This window comes from Polypterus senegalus, chromosome 7, assembly GCF_016835505.1.
Source record: "Polypterus senegalus isolate Bchr_013 chromosome 7, ASM1683550v1, whole genome shotgun sequence".
NCBI classification, from domain to species: Eukaryota; Metazoa; Chordata; class Cladistia; order Polypteriformes; family Polypteridae; genus Polypterus; species Polypterus senegalus.
The window spans coordinates 56,961,475-56,978,501 of record NC_053160.1 but is presented as its reverse complement, the minus strand read 5'-3'; the positions used below and the strand labels follow the sequence as shown (position 1 = coordinate 56,978,501).

The following is a 17,027-nucleotide window of genomic DNA, read 5'->3' as shown; positions in this document are numbered from 1 at the left end:
AGATGCTGAGAAAATAATTTTTTGTGAGCCACCAATTTACCCATCACCGATCGATGCTTTTGTAGTGAAAATTGGCTGATTTAGATTTGTTGCCAATCAATCAGAGTATCACTACTGTATATGTTCACCTTTGCCTTTAATTTATCACCCCTCCTCCTGTTCTTTTGTTCTTTGCAAATTTTGCAGTTACTTGAATTTGGGTGAATGGTTTCTGCTTTTTAGATCCTTCTATAAGATTTTGTAAAATTTTATTCTTATCCTTACAGATCTCTGCCATGAAATGATGTTCTCTTATGTATTCATCCCTGACATAATATACTAGCCTTGTTTCTTTTGGTGTCTGGAACTGCAAAGGCTTTATTTTAAACTTGTGGTTTTTGCAACAACTAAATCATGCCACCAGGTGGTGCCTGAATACTATGCTGGTAGTTGATGTATAGTATTTGAACACTTCAACAAAAAAGTTTAAAAATGTATTTAATTTAATTTGTCATAAAGTGGATGATCCTGTTTTCACGTGGCAGGCCATTAAGGGTTTCATTAGAGGCTTTACAATCATGTTTGTGTTTTACGTATCTCATTTTATAAATAAGGAAAGTAAAAGACCTTGACCAACCTAGACCTGTTATTTTTTATCATAGCTGTAAAACACAGATTACTATAGTGTATTTATAGCTTAATTCTCTCAAAATGCTTCATGATGTGTTTGTGATTCATTTCACTTGTGCTCTTTAGTATTTGTTTTGCACAACTCCAGTTAAATAAATCGTTTGCTTCTGTTTTCTATGATGAAACTTAAAACTATCAATTTATTTAAGGATTCAATTAAAATCAACAAATTTCATAATGTTAAGTCTAGTTTGTATTCCAAGTCCCTAAATTCTGTGCCTTACTATATAAATGATATTCTGTTATGGTTAAATATCTTTGAATTGTTTGCTGATTCTGGCTGTACTGAAGAAAGCCTTGGGAGATGTACTGTAAACTCTTTAAATCACTGGTCCCAGCTGTCTACTCGCTATGCTCTGTTGAGTATTTTGGAATCTGCTTACCCTTACAACCTTTTACTGCCACACTCCACAAACCTAATATAAATGTTTCAATTATCTACCATATCCAGATCTTATTTAAAGCCAATGTAAATTTGGTAGTTATCTTTGCTTTACTGAAACAGGATACCGATCATTTGATATGTTCAACCATTGAAACTGGTGAATACAGATGTCAGGCTACATACTAATATTCCTTGCCTGTAAGTCTGCCATCCATCCTTTACATTCACAAATAGAGATTAATATTGTTTTCTCTCATTGTCCTTGTTACTTGCATTTCAAGTATCTGCCTTGTTATTGATGTGACTGTAAAGAGATGATTTTTCTCATTGTCACATTTGGCTGTTTCGGTTTAAGCTTGCTTACCAATGTCAAAATGAACCCTGAACCTTAATCATTGCCATGCCAACTGCTCTGGTGTTAAATCACTAAGTTATAAATTTGTTAAAATATGTTTTTTGGCTATTAGGGTGTAGTATTTTTGTTCCTGATTTACGACTGTGTCATTGCATGTTCATTATTTCTCCAACCAGAACCTGTTTCAGCCTATCAGTATCTCCTGCCAGGCTTGTCCTTGAGGAGGTCATAGCAGCTCCATAAAATTCAATAGAAGTCTCTTTTGCTAATTTCAAAATTAAGTCCTCAAAATGCAATTTGGGTCTGCTCCTGTCTTTTTCAATTCTCTTGTAACAGCTGCTGTAAAAACAGATGTGTTTCTAAATTGCCCAGTCTATCCTCTATTCACAGTATATGACTCATAATTTAAATATAGGTGGACACCCCGCTATAGTCTCAGCAGTGTGCCAGAGCATTAGGTTAATTTTTTTCAGGCTGGGACTTGGGACTTTCTTGACCTTAGTGAAAATTACCATATTTCTACTTCTTTCTTATTTATAGTTTTCTAGTATCCTGAAGTGGTGTGGCCTCTCCTTTCAATTTCCATTGATGTATTTTTCACCTCCATTGCATTCTCTGCTAAACAGGTTTTTTCAATGGGATCTTTATTATTTGTTCTCAATATTGCCCAGTCTAATCAGCATCCTAGTAATGCAAAAGCTCCAATAGTCTAATGTAGCTTGAGTGAATGCAAAAATAAATAATTTCTTGACACGCATAATATATTTATATATGTTTTTACTTTAAATGTTAGAAAACTCACTTTGCTTTAAATGTTAGCAAAGGTAAAAAGCAAAACTCTAGGGTTGTGTACCCATGGGGCTGACAACTTCTTTAGTATTTATTAGTGAAAGGCAAAGCAACCCATAAAATAATGCTGTGTTCCATTTATCTTGAAAGTCCGATGTCGGAGCTGGTAATAATGTCATGCCTGAGTTGACCACATTCTGGTAAAACATTCGGAAAACTTATATGGATATCTCCAGGAAAAGTTTTGCTGTGCTGGCTTCTTCTGAATGAATACCATTTCATAAAAATACCTTAGCAACATGTCCACAGATAGAAGTTGGGCAGTATCGTGTGTATGACTGATTTAATCAGATAAAATTAGTCATAAGTTGTAATAAATAGTATAATACAACAGCTTTCACTAAAGTTTGTGGTGTATGTTGCCATTTTGGATTAACATTTTAATCTGAAGTCAGGCAAACCTGACAGATCAGGCCAGAGTTTCCGAGTAGGAAATCCGATTTGTGGCGGTGTTCCAGTTGGAAACTACAGCCATTAACTCCTCAATTCCAACTCTCCTGTTCAAGTGGAAAACAGCATAATACATGAAGTAAAAAGTAATTTTCATGATGACGCTTTAGAAAAGTTAATTGTCATTTTATTGTTTATACTGGCATTTTTATTATTATTAGTTGTTATAATGGTGGTATAAGTAATTATTATTTATTTATTATAAATATGTATTATTTTTTTCTTTGTCACTTTTGGTAGAAAAAGTAAACGGTTATTTCCTTTGCTAAATAATTAATTATTCAATTTTTAAGTATATTTTTGTTTTGCTATGTGCAAATTTATCTTTGAAAATGTTTGAATATCTGGACTAAATCACTACAATTATTCTTTTATTAAAGAAGTGTATCCATCCATCCATCTACTAACCCGCTGAATCCGAATACAGGGTCACGGGGGTCTGCTGGAGCCAATCCCAGCCAACACAGGGCACAAGGCAGGAACCAATCCTAAGCAGGGTGCCAATCCACCGCAGGACACACACAAACACACCCACACAGCAAGCACACACTAGGGCCAATTTAGAATCACCAATCCACCTAACCTGCATGTCTTTGGATTGTGGGAGGAAACCGGAGCCGGAGGAAACCCACGCAGACACAGGGAGAACATGCAAACTCCACGCAGGGAGGACCCGGGAAGCGAACCTGGGTCTCCTAACTGCGAGGCAGCAGCGCTACCACTGCGCCACCGTGCCGCCCTAAAGAAGTGTAATCAAATGTTAACAAATATCTAATTTATTTAACAAATCTGTAATGTTCATATCATGGTTATAGGTTAATTCTCAGCTGGTTTCTGACAATAAAATTAAAGTTCATTTTCATATATATGTCTGACTGTTTTATCTATTTATGTACTAATTTATTTATTTTAAATTCAGAAAATGCTATTATGTCTTTGTAATAGTAATAGAATTTTAAAGCTGACTAACTATACTGACTTATTTAATTTGTTGCATTATTTATAGTTTTTTTTTGTTATTTAGAAAAATTAAATTGCCTTCTTGAAATATTTATAGGTATTATACAGTCCATTTGATGATATTGTTCCTCGGGAAATTAAAAGGAGCAATAAAGAAAAAGAAAAAGAAGATGGAAAGAAATTCAGTTCCAAGGCCACAAAGTAATATGCATTATATTAACACTGCATGAGTTTTATGAATTTTTTTTTTATTTTAATGCACTTTTAAAAAAGAAAAGCTTTTTTTTTTTTGTTTTAGCACATATTTTTAATGTGATACATTTGAATCTCAGTGATTGGTTCACATGACAGACCTGTGAAAAATATATGTTTAAACCCAGGCTGTGACTAGTGATCCCCCTTCATTAATATCCATTTGAGGTTCCATGACTGACAGGGTTTACCAACTACTAGCAATACCTGTCTTTCAGTAAGCCAAATCGTTGTCTCTGTCTCTCTCTTTCTTTATCAGGTTACATCCTTCACTTGTGAGACCTTTTGGTCCCTGAACTATGGTACCATTTCCTTCCTAGCTAGCTTTTGCCAATTAGACATCATAATATATATTTGATCTTATTAATCTTGGAGCATTTGTGAGGTAGAGTATGGTTTTATTAGATGTTACAGAATCATATCACCTTTGTCAGAAAAATCTCTTGGACAGACTTGTGACATTTGATATTTTATAATCTATCATTGTATCATTACCTGATTAATAACACTCGTTGACCGCAGTTTTTTTATGAAGAAGCCAAATTAATTCAGATTTAAAATTTCACAGACTCCTGATGCTTGTTTTCCAAATCTCTTCCTCCTTTTTTTGTCACACAATTTAAACTACCTTTGTGAAACATTATGTTGCCAATTAATCTGCAATTTCAGAACTCCTGCAAAATATCCTGGCAAACAGTATTAGCCATTTTTCTAATTAAGCACGCTGGGGCTGCACAACTACGCTACAACGTTTCCATTCACACAAAGCCTGTGCTGCACTGTTTTTATTTAAAAGTTGCATACCTACAGACCCCAACATTCTTCACCACAGAGTTTAATTGCACCTTGGTTTTTTAATGTTTATGGTTTTATGTTTACTGATTGTTTTTCAAAAATTGTAATTAAATTAAATTTGTTTAGACCATGATATTAACTGGTATGATTTGAAAAAAATAGAGTCAGATTCCATTTTTTTACTGGTATATTAATATGTGAACTTTCTGTTGTCTTTGAGTTTATAGTTTCAATAACTGAATAGTTAAGACAAGGGGTATTGAAATATTTTAAGTTAATATGTGCTATTTATGCTACTGCATCTTTTTTTAATTATGTAAAAAATGGCTTTTTTATGTTTTAGGAACTTTAGTTTACTTTCCTTTGGCGAAGAGGCTGAAGAGGAAGAAGAAGAAGTCAGTAAGATAAGTCAGGTAAAAAAAATTGCTTGTGAATCTTTTTCAGTATTTTCCTTGCTGTGTTGAATACAGTTTACAGAACTTTAAAATAAAAATTATAACAACATATCAAAAAAGATTTTAGTTGCAACCACTACTGTCCTTTAGATGTATTCCTAAGTAATTTCTTTAAATTTGTGTTTCTAATAATCCCATGTGGAAAGTAATTTTTTCGTAACATATCTTATAAAACTTACTTGTAAGCAACCTTATTTTGTGTAAACTATTACCCTGTTTTGGAAATTCTGCATAAGTTTTCCTCATATTCACAAATCATAGCACATGTAAAGAAGAATTTGTAATGTAATGTACTCTCTACATGTTATAATTTGGAACACTTCTTTTAAAATATTTTCCTTAGATACTGTTTGCTGTTCTCATTGCATCCATTATGGCTAACACAGTACAACACTCTACTACTAAAAAGACTCTGAAACTCCATCTTTTTCTGATAAATCTTACCTTTCCTTCCTGGAATATGTGAAGTCTGGTAGCTCATCTGCATATTTTCTTTCATTCTATTTTAAATCTGTTTCCATACCTGAATAGATTTGCTGTTTCACCGGGGCATTAAACCCATTGTTTTCAAATGTATATCTGTTCTGAAGCAGAATAGCTAAATTCCAGTTGCATTGAGTTTGTTCCTTAAGATGTCACAGTATAGCTGCTGATGACTGAAATGAGTTATATGTATGTAGGTGCAGAAAAGGCATCCCAGGTGAGATGGGGATATATACTGTGGCCTGCAGAGGGCGCTGTTGCCACCCAAACCAAACACAGACAAATGCAGGATACAAGTTCAGCACATGTTTGTTTTATTTATTTATTTATTTGTTTCCAGGGAGGTGGACAAGGATGCAGAATTATTGGTTTATTGTGCTTTATTGTATTATTATGGTTTATTATTGGAGTGAGGTCTATGAAGAAGTTTCTGAAGAGAATAAAAGTCTCTATACTAATAACGTCCATTCATCCATCCTCTTCCGCTTATCCGGGGTCGGGTCGCGGGGGCAGCAGCTTAAGCAGAGAGGCCCAGACTTCCCTCTCCCGGCCACTTCTTCCAGCTCTTCCGGGAGAATCCCGAGGCGTTCCCAGGCCAGCCGGGAGAGACAGTCCCTCCAGCATGTCCTGGGTCTTCCCCGGGGCCTCCTCCCGGTTGGATGTGCCCGGAACACCTCACCAGGGAGGCGTCCAGGGGGCATCCTGATCAGATGCCCGAGCCACCTCATCTGACTCCTCTCCATGCGGAGGAGTAGTGGCTCTACTCTGAGCCCCTCCCGGATGACTGAGCTTCTCGCCCTATCTTTAAGGGAAAGCCCAGACACCCTGCAGAGGAAACTCATTTCAGCCGCTTGTATTCGCGATCTCGTTCTTTAGGTCACTACCCATAGCTCATGACCATAGGTGAGGGTAGGAGCGTAGATCGACTGGTAAATTGAGAGCTTTGCCTTACGGCTCAGCTCATTTTTCACCACGACAGACCGATGCAGAGCCCGCATCACTGTGGATGCCGCACCGATCAGCCTGTCTATCTCACGGTCCATTCTTCCCTCACTTGTGAACAAGACCCTGAGATACTTGAACTCCTCCTCTTGGGGCAGGATCTCTCCCCCAACCCTGAGAGGGCACTCCACCCTTTTCCGGCTGAGGACCATGGTCTTGGAGTTGGAGGTGCTGATTTTCATCCCAGCTGCTTCACACTCAGCTGCGAACCGTTCCAGAGAGAGCTGAAGATCACGGCCTAATGAAGCAAACAGGACAACATTATCTGCAAAAAGCAGTGACCCAATCCTGAGTCCACCAAACGGACCCCTTCAACACCCTGGCTGCGCCTAGAAATTCTGTCCATAAAAGTTATGAACAGAATTGGTGACAAAGGGCAGCCCTGGCGGAGTCCAACTCTCACTGGAAACGGGCTCGACTTACTGCGGCAATGCGGACCAAGCTCTGACACCGGTTGTACAGGGACCGAACAGCTCTTATCAGGGGGTCTGGTACCCCATACTCCCAAAGCACCCCCCACAGGCTTCCCCGAGGGACTCGGTCGAACGCCTTTTCCAAGTCCACAAAACACATGTAGACTGGGTTGGGCAAACTCCCATGCACCCTCCAGGATTCTGCTAAGGGTGTAGAGCTGGTCCACTGTTCCGCGACCAGGACGAAAACCACACTGTTCCTCCTGAATCCGAGGTACGACTTTCCGATGGACCCTCCTCTCCAGAACCCCCAAATAGACTTTTCCAGGGAGGCTGAGGAGTGTTATCCCTCTGTAGCTGGAACACACCCTCCGGTCCCCCTTTTTAAAGAGGGGGACCTCCACCCCAGTCTGCCAATCCAGAGGCACTGTCCCCAATGTCCATGCGATGTTGCAGAGACGTGTCAACCAAGACAGTCCTACAACATCCAGAGCCTTGAGGAACTCCGGGCGTATCTCATCCATGCCCGGGGCCCTGCCACCAAGGAGTTTTTTGACCACCTCGGTGACCTCAGTCCCAGACATGGTAGAGCCCACCTCAGAGTCCCCAGGCTCTGCTTCCTCATTGGAAGGCATGTTAGTGGGATTGAGGAGGTCTTCGAAGTACTCCCCCACCGACCCTAGCGCCCGAAGTCGAGGTCAGCAGCACAGCATCCCCACCATATACGGTGTTGACACTGCACTGCTTCCCCCTCCTGAGACGCCGGATGGTGGACCGGAATCTCCTCGAAGCCGTCCGAAAGTTGTTCTCCATAGCCTCTCCAAACTCCTCCCATGCCTGAGTTTTTGCCTCAGCAACCATTGAAGCCGCATTCCGCTTGGCCTGCCAGTACCTGTCAGCTGCCTCCAGAGACCCACAGGACAAATAGGTCCTATAGGACTCCTTCTTCAGCTTGACGGCATCCCTCACTGCCGGTGTCCACCAACGGGTTCGGGGATTGCTCATCATTCCCTTAAATGCCACACAGACTCTGGCTTTTTTATGTGTGATCAGTGGCTACTTAATATACCTTTTATTCTGCCATGCTAAATAGGTTTAGTGCCTGTTTTGTCTTGGTAGAGTAATATATTATATTAATAAGTAGCCTTTGTCAGAATGCCTCAAGTCTCCCAGACTTACCATTGTTTTATAAGGTATTATAGTATATAACTTTTCCCAATCTTCCCTTCTACATCTATAACCTCAGACAATTAAGTGTAGTAAAAGACAAGCAGGAGTTAAGTTACAATTTAAACAATGTATTATTGGTAATATTCATAAATAATAACAGTATGCAAAGTACAGTGATCCCTCGCTATATCGCCCTTCGACTTTTGCGGCTTCACTCCATCGCGGATTTTAAATGTAAGCATATCTAAATATATATCACGGATTTTTCTCTGGTTCGCAGATTTCTGCGGACAATGGGTCTTTTAATTTATGGTACATGCTTCCTCAGTTTGTTTGCCCAGTTGATTTCATACAAGGGACGCTATTGGTGGATGGCTGAGAAGCTACCCAATTAGAGCACGTATTACGTATTAAATAAAACTCCTCAATGATATACGATATGCTTCCCGTTTGGTGCTTTGCACACTTAAAAGCTCTAGCAGCATGTATTGATTTTTGATTGTTTGCTTTCTCTGTCTGTCACTCTCTCTGACATTCTGTGCTTCTGATGAGGGGGTGTGAGCAGAGGGGCTGTTTGCACAGAGGATGTTTGCTTAGAAGATACGGATGCTCCTGTAAAAAATGCTAAAAGACTACCTTCACATTGATCCCTTCATTGCTGCCGCTTTATCGTGGAGCTTTGCATGCTTATTGATTTTTGATTGTTTACTTTTCTCTCTCTCTCTCTCTGACATTCTCTGCTACGCACACTCCTTTAAAGAGGAAGATATGTTTGCATTCTTTCAACTGTGAGAAAGAACTGTCATCTCTGTCTTGTCATGGAGCACAGTTTAAACTTTTGACTAAAGGGTATTATTTCATGTCAAGAGGGCTCTAATAATGTTAAAAAACGTATTTAGAAGGTCGTAAACAGGTTTTCAATGCTCTAACTGCGAAAATATTAGATTTATAAATAAAGAATCCTACTTCGTGGAAATTCATTTATCTGTCTGGAGCAGATTAACCGTGATAAACAAGGGTTTGCTGTATAACTGTGCGGAGAATATTTATAAACTGTGTGGGAGAGTTTCTAAGGGCTTAAAATATATAAAAATAAACATACAAACATATGGTTTCTACTTCGCGGATTTTCACCTATTGCGGGGGTTTCTGGAACGCAACCCCCACGATCGAGGAGGGATTACTGTACATTTACACATGTACACTGTACTGTACATTTAAATATTAGCAACCATACATCCTGATTAAATGGTGATGTGTAATTTCAGGTGGCACACAGACTTGTTTGTTACTTAATGTCTCTAGTTAAGGCATCATTTGTGGTCAGCTTTTTTCAGAACAGGCCGAATGCCTGTTTCAATATGGCTGCTGAGCTGTGCTCTCCATTGTGTTGTCCTTTCATTTAATCAGTTTGGTAAGAGAGAGAGATGCTCCTTCATCAGATGTTAGAAAGAGAGAGAGTGAGTTTAACCAAGCAAATTGTATAGATGTTCTGTCGAACCCCTACAGCCAATAGGGTGTTGTGGTACTTAAGGCTTCTGATACAAGCCAATTCCAAACAGCCATACTTCAGACCAATGGGGAAATAGAACATCTTAACACCTGCCTTCCCCCAAAACCATTTGTTGAGGTAAAGCTTGGCAGTTAGGCAACCTGGCTTTGTGTGGGGGATGAGAGAGAGACTTTAGCAGAGAAACATTTGTTTCAAGCACTTTCCCCAACTTTGTCGTAAAATTCACTTTCCTGACTTAGTTTTACCTAAATTACAAATAAAGACATACAAAATATTTATCAACTTATATGCAAAATCTCACATCACAACAGTGCCGCTTTTTTGTTTTTTAAGAAATTCTTCAATTGCTGTCATATTAAAAATACCAAAACACAGTAAAAATGCCCTTTTCATAATACAGTAAACTTCTTAAGCATCTTCTTTTGAAAGTGGTGTTAATTCAGGCTTGATTACAGATCATCGTATATAGAGTTACAATGTTAAATTCTAAACCTCTACATGGTTGCTCCCTTAAAAATCACAATTTGCCTGGGATAAACACATTGTAACATATTTATGTAACTTTAATTCTACTGAACTTTAAACACGTTGTCATTTTTTGATTTTGTTAAAGCTTCATGGCTTGCAGTATTTTTCCCCCACCAAGCAACATTTTAATTAGTAAGTTGAATGCCTAATGATCTATGGCACAAATGTTTTCTGTGATATTGTGTCATATGAAAGATTGCGTTCTTATTTTTTATTCAAACAGCTAGAAGTTCAAGTGATATATTGTTATCATATTATATCAATTGATGCTTGGAAGAAGCTTTGAAAAGTTTCTAATAATGCTCTTTGCTTGTAGTTGTTATAAATAAACACATTTACTTTGCATCTACTGTAATTAAAACTGTGGTCATCACCACTCCAAAACTCCATTTCCAGACATGCCCTACTCCTCCCACTCCACCTCTAGACATACTTTAACCCTCTCACCACACCATTACCAAACATGCTCTAACCACCCCCCATCACCAGACATGCTGCATAATCCCCTAGATCCACCAATCACCAGACATATTTCCTTCTGTTACATTTGATTCAGAAAGTATTCAGACCCTGTCACTTAATGCACACTTTATTGTGTTGTAGATTTATAAGCAATTTTTTTATTAGCAAATTTAAAATGATGATTATAATAAATTTTCAAGCCATTGTGAAAACATGTTTTCACTGTGTTATTATGGGTAATTGAGTGTGGATTGATAGGGAAAATGTCAAATTTATTCATTTAAAATTAAATCAACAACAAAAGGTGAAGAACATGAAGGAGTCTCAATACTTTCTGATTCCACTGTATATACAGTACTTTGTATCATTCAATAGACTTCTTTCATACTTGTAGCATAGTTCAATAGCCATAAACACCCTTTGAAACATGTGGAAAATGGTTAATGTTTAATCAAATCCAGAAGAAATACTTTCTCTTTCCTTTCAAGTATAATATAAATTTCTTTTTGTAGGGTTTGAAAGGGAAGAGCAAAAGCAGTCACGATTTGTTAAAGGATGATCCAAGGCTAAGCTCAGTTCCTGCTGTTAGGAGGTATACTTCATCAGTGTTCTTTTTTCCTTTTGAAGCATTTAAAGAATGCATTATTTTTAAAAGCTAGCTCTATTTCTCCAAGGTTTTCTTTAAAGAGATCCCTGCATAGTATTGTGAGATGTATCCTCCAGTAAGTGAATCTATCCTGTGTTAAATACATAGTTTGTACATAATTTACAAGATGATGTATTTAGACTGATAATGATTAGATTGATTTAAAACTGTTTTTGGTTAAAAAGTACAAACTTGTTTATTAATAGAGAATTCAGTCCACAAAGATGTATTTAAGCAGATCTGTTTCTACTCTATTTATGCTGAAGTTATAGTACAATATGATTTTTACTCTAAGAGTAAATTTGTATGGATTTGTGTCTTTATTCTTCCATTTTCTGTGTCAGTTAAGCCTTGAGTAGTGCACACAGCATTCTCTTTATCAATAACAAACACTACCTTTTCTTTGCAGATTTCCAAAATCTTTCTAAATCATTAAAATATGAATAAGAAATGCATTATCCTTACATTATAAAACTTGTGTATGCACAAAAGGAGGCTCAAAATACATGTATACAACTTCCATTGCAAATGTCAGAATTTATAAAAGAAAACTTGATTAGACAACTTGCAAATGTTTATGGCAACTCTGACCCATGCGCATTCAACAATTTGGAGAAACTGGGAGAAACCACACAATTGATCAAGTAGGGCAATGAAGCCAACCAACTAAATCATGTGTAATAATTGTATCACTAAGCCATTATTAAAATGTGTGTTGATGTAACAAACATATTACACCTGAAAATTGTACAAACTTTATTTTATTTACCTTTTAAGAGAGCCAATATATTTACACTAAAGAACTTTTTCATTTTTTTGTTAGTTTGTATGGGCCTCCTGTTGTTACCTTTTCTGTAAGAGGCCAACTTGTCAGGAATATCTCAGCTAAGCTTTGCTCCATCATGCTCGCTGTGCTGGAATCTATTAACTGACCAGTGAGGAGTACATTCAGTTTTCATTTAGTGTGGGTGCATATACATAAAGCATAATATATTTTTGCCAACATAAAATGACAATTTGCAGCAGTATACACTTCTCCTAACAAAATCAATGGTATTTACTGCACTATTGCTCCAATAATGGTGGCAAGCAAGAATGAAGCTGTTTTTTTTTAACCAGGAGCAACAGTATACCATTAAAGCACAAGTCATCTGTGATGCCAAGATATGACTGACAAAAGTTTTGATTCAGTGGCCAGGGTCAACTTCTGATTTATTCATTCTGAGGCAAAGTAGCTTTGACAGATGTGATGGTGCTGTATATGATGGCTGGCATTAAGTAACAAAATGAATCCTTAGTTTTTCATATGGCAAATACTATTCATTTTAACAGAAATCATGTGCCAGGTTATAGTGGTTACCTGCTCAAATGCTGGTGCTTTACGCTTTTCCCTGACCCCCAGAACACAGTGGAGGCGTGGTAAAATATGACACATTATCTTGTGTTCTCAGTTGGTGACTGCAGCCAGATACTCTTGAATGCAGGTGGCGGTGTCTTGATGCATCAGGTGGGAGGCTGCTCAACCAGCCAATGACGATCTGCAGCATTATGATTGAATATGTATGAAGTTATTTACCATGTACAATATATTTCAGGGCAGTGCTAAAGGCGTGTTCATGTATGCACATTTATAAGGTGATTGTTATTTATAAAAGGTATATTGCATAGAAATCTGCATAAATCAGGTTTTAAAAAAATAAAAGTTAAATTTTTTTTAAAAAAATATCAGTTATTTAGGCACATACAACTGTTTTAATCTCTGCAATTTACTTAGATGTGACTTTCTACTTTCAAAAAACAGTTGCATAAAGCTGATGTCACATTATGCAATGTCTAGTCATGGGTTATGTCAGATTTGTTGGACACAGTTGAATAGAAACTTTCATCGCTGGGCCATGTCAATTTAGATGACTGAAAGTCGCTGCCCATTTACTGACTGCATGCTAACCTGCTTCTGATAGCCAATAACGTGCTGCCCGACATAGCAGGCACTATATGAAGGTTAAAGGCTACGGAGAGTTTAAACACAATCTCAATCCTTTTCTTTTTTCATTCTGTCATGACATCAGGCAGATTAGCTTCTCTTCTGTTTGTAAGGTTCAAAACACCATACTTCTTATTCCTCGTTACTATATTAAATGCATACTTCCCAATGAGGATTTATTGGTCTTCAGATGTAATGCACGCATAATCTCTCCTTACAAATAAAGACAAAATCAGACTTGTTTTACTTTATTGGAAAGAGTCACAGACTAATCGGTGTGAGTTATCGGGTATGTCACATTAGGTGACCAACTTCATGGGAGCATGAAACCATCTGCCTCTGACTCACTAAGATAAAGTAAATGATGGCTAAAACTGAAAGTTGCTGGAAGAGTTGCGTAATTTGACATAGCCTTAAAGTGCACAATATAACTATAGCGATCACTCAAGGCCTAACTGTTTAAAACTATTTTAGGAATGCTAAAAAATATTGGCAACAAGAAAAAAGAGGAGCAAAAGTGATTCTTCTAGTATTTTTGTAGGAAAAGAGCAGTCAAAAAGTAAATGAAGTACAGTTAAGAGCATTATTGGCAAACTAAAATATGCCAGTAGCATATATTATACATTTGCATTTTTCTGACATTTTCAAGTTTGAAGAGGTTAAAGATCTCACAGCAGTTATAGGGACTATCAAAGAGGTACTTAACGATTTGGAAGTTTTAGAGAGAGAAGTGCTGCTTAGATTATAAAGTCGGAATTCAACTCAACCTGGGTTCAGGTAACATTTATCTAGGAATGCCTAATGAAGTTAGTGTGTACAGATATAAATCCTTGATTCATGTCTTTCAAAAATCACTGCGCATTAGGGCAATTTCTAATGATTGGAAACAAACATGTTATCCGATTATAAGCAGTGTGTTTTGGCATTATACATTTTATTGTGCTCAGATGCTAAAGATTTCATACAAATGTATATCTGTCATGTTATATATTACTTTTAGAGAGTGTATTTTTGCATTTTTCAAAGTATCTTTTTTTTTCATTTTATTATAGTGATATGTCTAAGGAAGGAAGTTGGGAATCATTTGAGGTATGCTTTTGCATTAAATTGTTGCTATCTTATACATGTATATACCCATACTTTGTCTTCCTTAAATGTGAATTCTGCAATGTTCATAGTGAAACAAATTGTTTCTTTTTTTAAATAAAATTATTGGTTTTCTTAAAAATTATTTATCCTCTTGGAAGGTTTCACATCACATAGAATAGGTACAAGATAATATCCGAGTCACTGAATATCCCTTGGTGTCCAGTTAAGTCAGTCATTAAGAAGTGGAAAGAGTATGGCACAGCTGTAAATCTACCAACAGCATGCTATTCAAAAAACACAATGAACATGCAAGAAGAAGACTAGTGAAGGAGCCAAAAATGTGACCTATAATAATGATAATTCTGCTTTACAACCTACTGTGGCTGAGATTGGAGAGATTGTGCATACAACAGCTATCACCCTGGTGCTTCACCAGTGACAGCTTTATGGGAGAATGGTAAGGAAAAAGCCACTATCAAAACAAAAACACACATGACATCTCGACTATAGTTTGCCAGAAGGCTCATGGGAGACTCTGATGTTTGATAGGAGGTGGTTGTATGGTTTGATTAACCCAAAATTCTGCATGCTGATCATCAGAAAAAACCCCATCCCCACTGTGAAGCATGGAACTAGCAGTATGTTATGGGGATACTTCTCTGAAATACACCCTGGATGCATGAGTGTGTAAATGAATTGAGCAAAATTTTCTGGAGAAAATCCTGATACAGTATGCAAAAAAACAGAACCCTGGTAGAAGATTTGTTTTCCAACAAGACAAAGATTGAATAGCCAAGCTACACAGAAATGTCTTGAAAGCAACATTGTTAATATTGTGGACTGGCTGAGTCCAGATCTCAGTCCAAATGAAGATCTTTTGCTGGACATTGAAAAAGTCTATTCACTCACAATCTCCATGCATCCTGAATTTAGTTTGAGCAATTTTACATTAAAAAATTAGGGGAAAATGCAATGTCCCAAGGCGAATCTACAAAATATTGACTTAGAAAGGGTAAATATGTCAGTCATTTATTTTGTGTTTTATATTTTAATTAATTTTAATCTCTTAGCAGAGATCTGTTTTTACTTTGACCTTAAAGAGTCTTTTTCTTTATGTTAATGTAAAAAGACAAATTAAATCTATTGTGGATTTTGTGCTATACATCAATAAAATGTGAAAACACCCAAGGAGGTGAATACTTTTTATACAGTAAGTATATCAAATAATAGTTTACTAAAAGTTCAGTATTGTTTTGCTGAATTCAATTCCCTTGTCAGATTTCCTGCTTATGTGGTGTGATCAAGATTTTAATTAATTTTATAAGATGACAATTAGGTGGTTTTGTATTAACCAAAAATAAAATTAATAATCATGTATATGGTGTGTTATCTGTTGGTAAACATGTTAGTTTTTGTTAAGAATATTACGCATTTGTATAACTTTATTGCATTCTAAACAAGGATCACTATTAAGATGAAGAATGTTTTTTCCTTATTAGTACTATGTCATTATTACAATTTTGAGCATTTTATTTGTAAAAGTTTTGAATTATGACAAAAAGATTATATTCTGTAAAACTCTGGTACATTTAATGAATTTAGTGTCTTTGTGTGTTGTATGATTGTACTTATTTATCTACAGTAATTTATCCTTTTAATTGTTTTGTGAATAAACTAATCATTTATTTATTGCTTTTGCTATATATAAGGCAGAGAAGGAAGATATTCCAGGAGATAATGATAATGATACTGATGAACAGGAACAGCTGAGGGCTATGCTGGCCAAAAAACTAAAGAAAGACAGAAGTGACAACGTTACTAAAGAAACTAGTAATGATATGTATAACGAAAAGAAGAGTAGCCGCAGGTAAGAGAAAACATTTTGTTGTTTTTGTTACCAAGAACCAGGAGCTGTAAATACATTATTGTTGGTCCCAGCTAGAATGAAGAGTATATCATTTTTAAGCTGCTTTATCATTATGCTTTAGAGTACATAGTTTTTCCACTCAAATAAAGAGTAAGGTTCCGATATAGAGCTATTTAGGCCAAAAAAACAGCAGAATTGTACAGATTAAGGCTTATTAGTCTGTTGATGGAGACTGGTTTTTGGAACTTCTTCATCAAAGAAGGTGCTGGAGTATAAAAAATCCCAGCTAGATAAAGTCAGACTCCTCTCTATGCACAGTACTAAGAAGTCTTTAACCAGACTTCTCAATTAAGAGTGATGTCATGACAAGATCTGGAGAGGCTGCATGAGGGATGCCCCAGGCATGTACTTTATAAGGGTACTTAAATTTTTTTGCTGGAAACCATAAAGTTGATATATGTTTTGGTGGACAAAATGGTTAAGGAGACTTGCAGACTTGAAAACTATCCATCTAGGTTGAATGTGTGCCTCAATAAACTATCCAGAGTATTTGGTCTTTTTAGAGCCATTGGATTCTGTGCTCAACTAGGGATGTCACAAGAAATAATACTTCATTACCAAGCCAATAACAAAATTCAGAGAAGTTAACCATATTCAATTTTTTTACATTGTCTGTAGTATCAAGTAAAGATCTTCACTA

The 17,027-nt window shown here is 36.7% G+C and overlaps 1 protein-coding gene across 1 annotated transcript in view; it reads left to right on the top strand.

The window, feature by feature from the left end:
* The window catches only part of cwc27 (CWC27 spliceosome associated cyclophilin), a 232,162-nt gene that overhangs the window by 38,929 nt on the left and 176,206 nt on the right, over positions 1–17,027 (top strand). Inside the window, exons 6-10 of the mRNA XM_039758683.1 lie at positions 3,766–3,869; positions 5,059–5,128; positions 11,254–11,333; positions 14,424–14,460; positions 16,170–16,327. Of these exons, the coding sequence (XP_039614617.1) occupies positions 3,766–3,869; positions 5,059–5,128; positions 11,254–11,333; positions 14,424–14,460; positions 16,170–16,327 (449 nt within the window). The remainder of the gene's footprint in view (positions 1–3,765; positions 3,870–5,058; positions 5,129–11,253; positions 11,334–14,423; positions 14,461–16,169; positions 16,328–17,027) is intronic.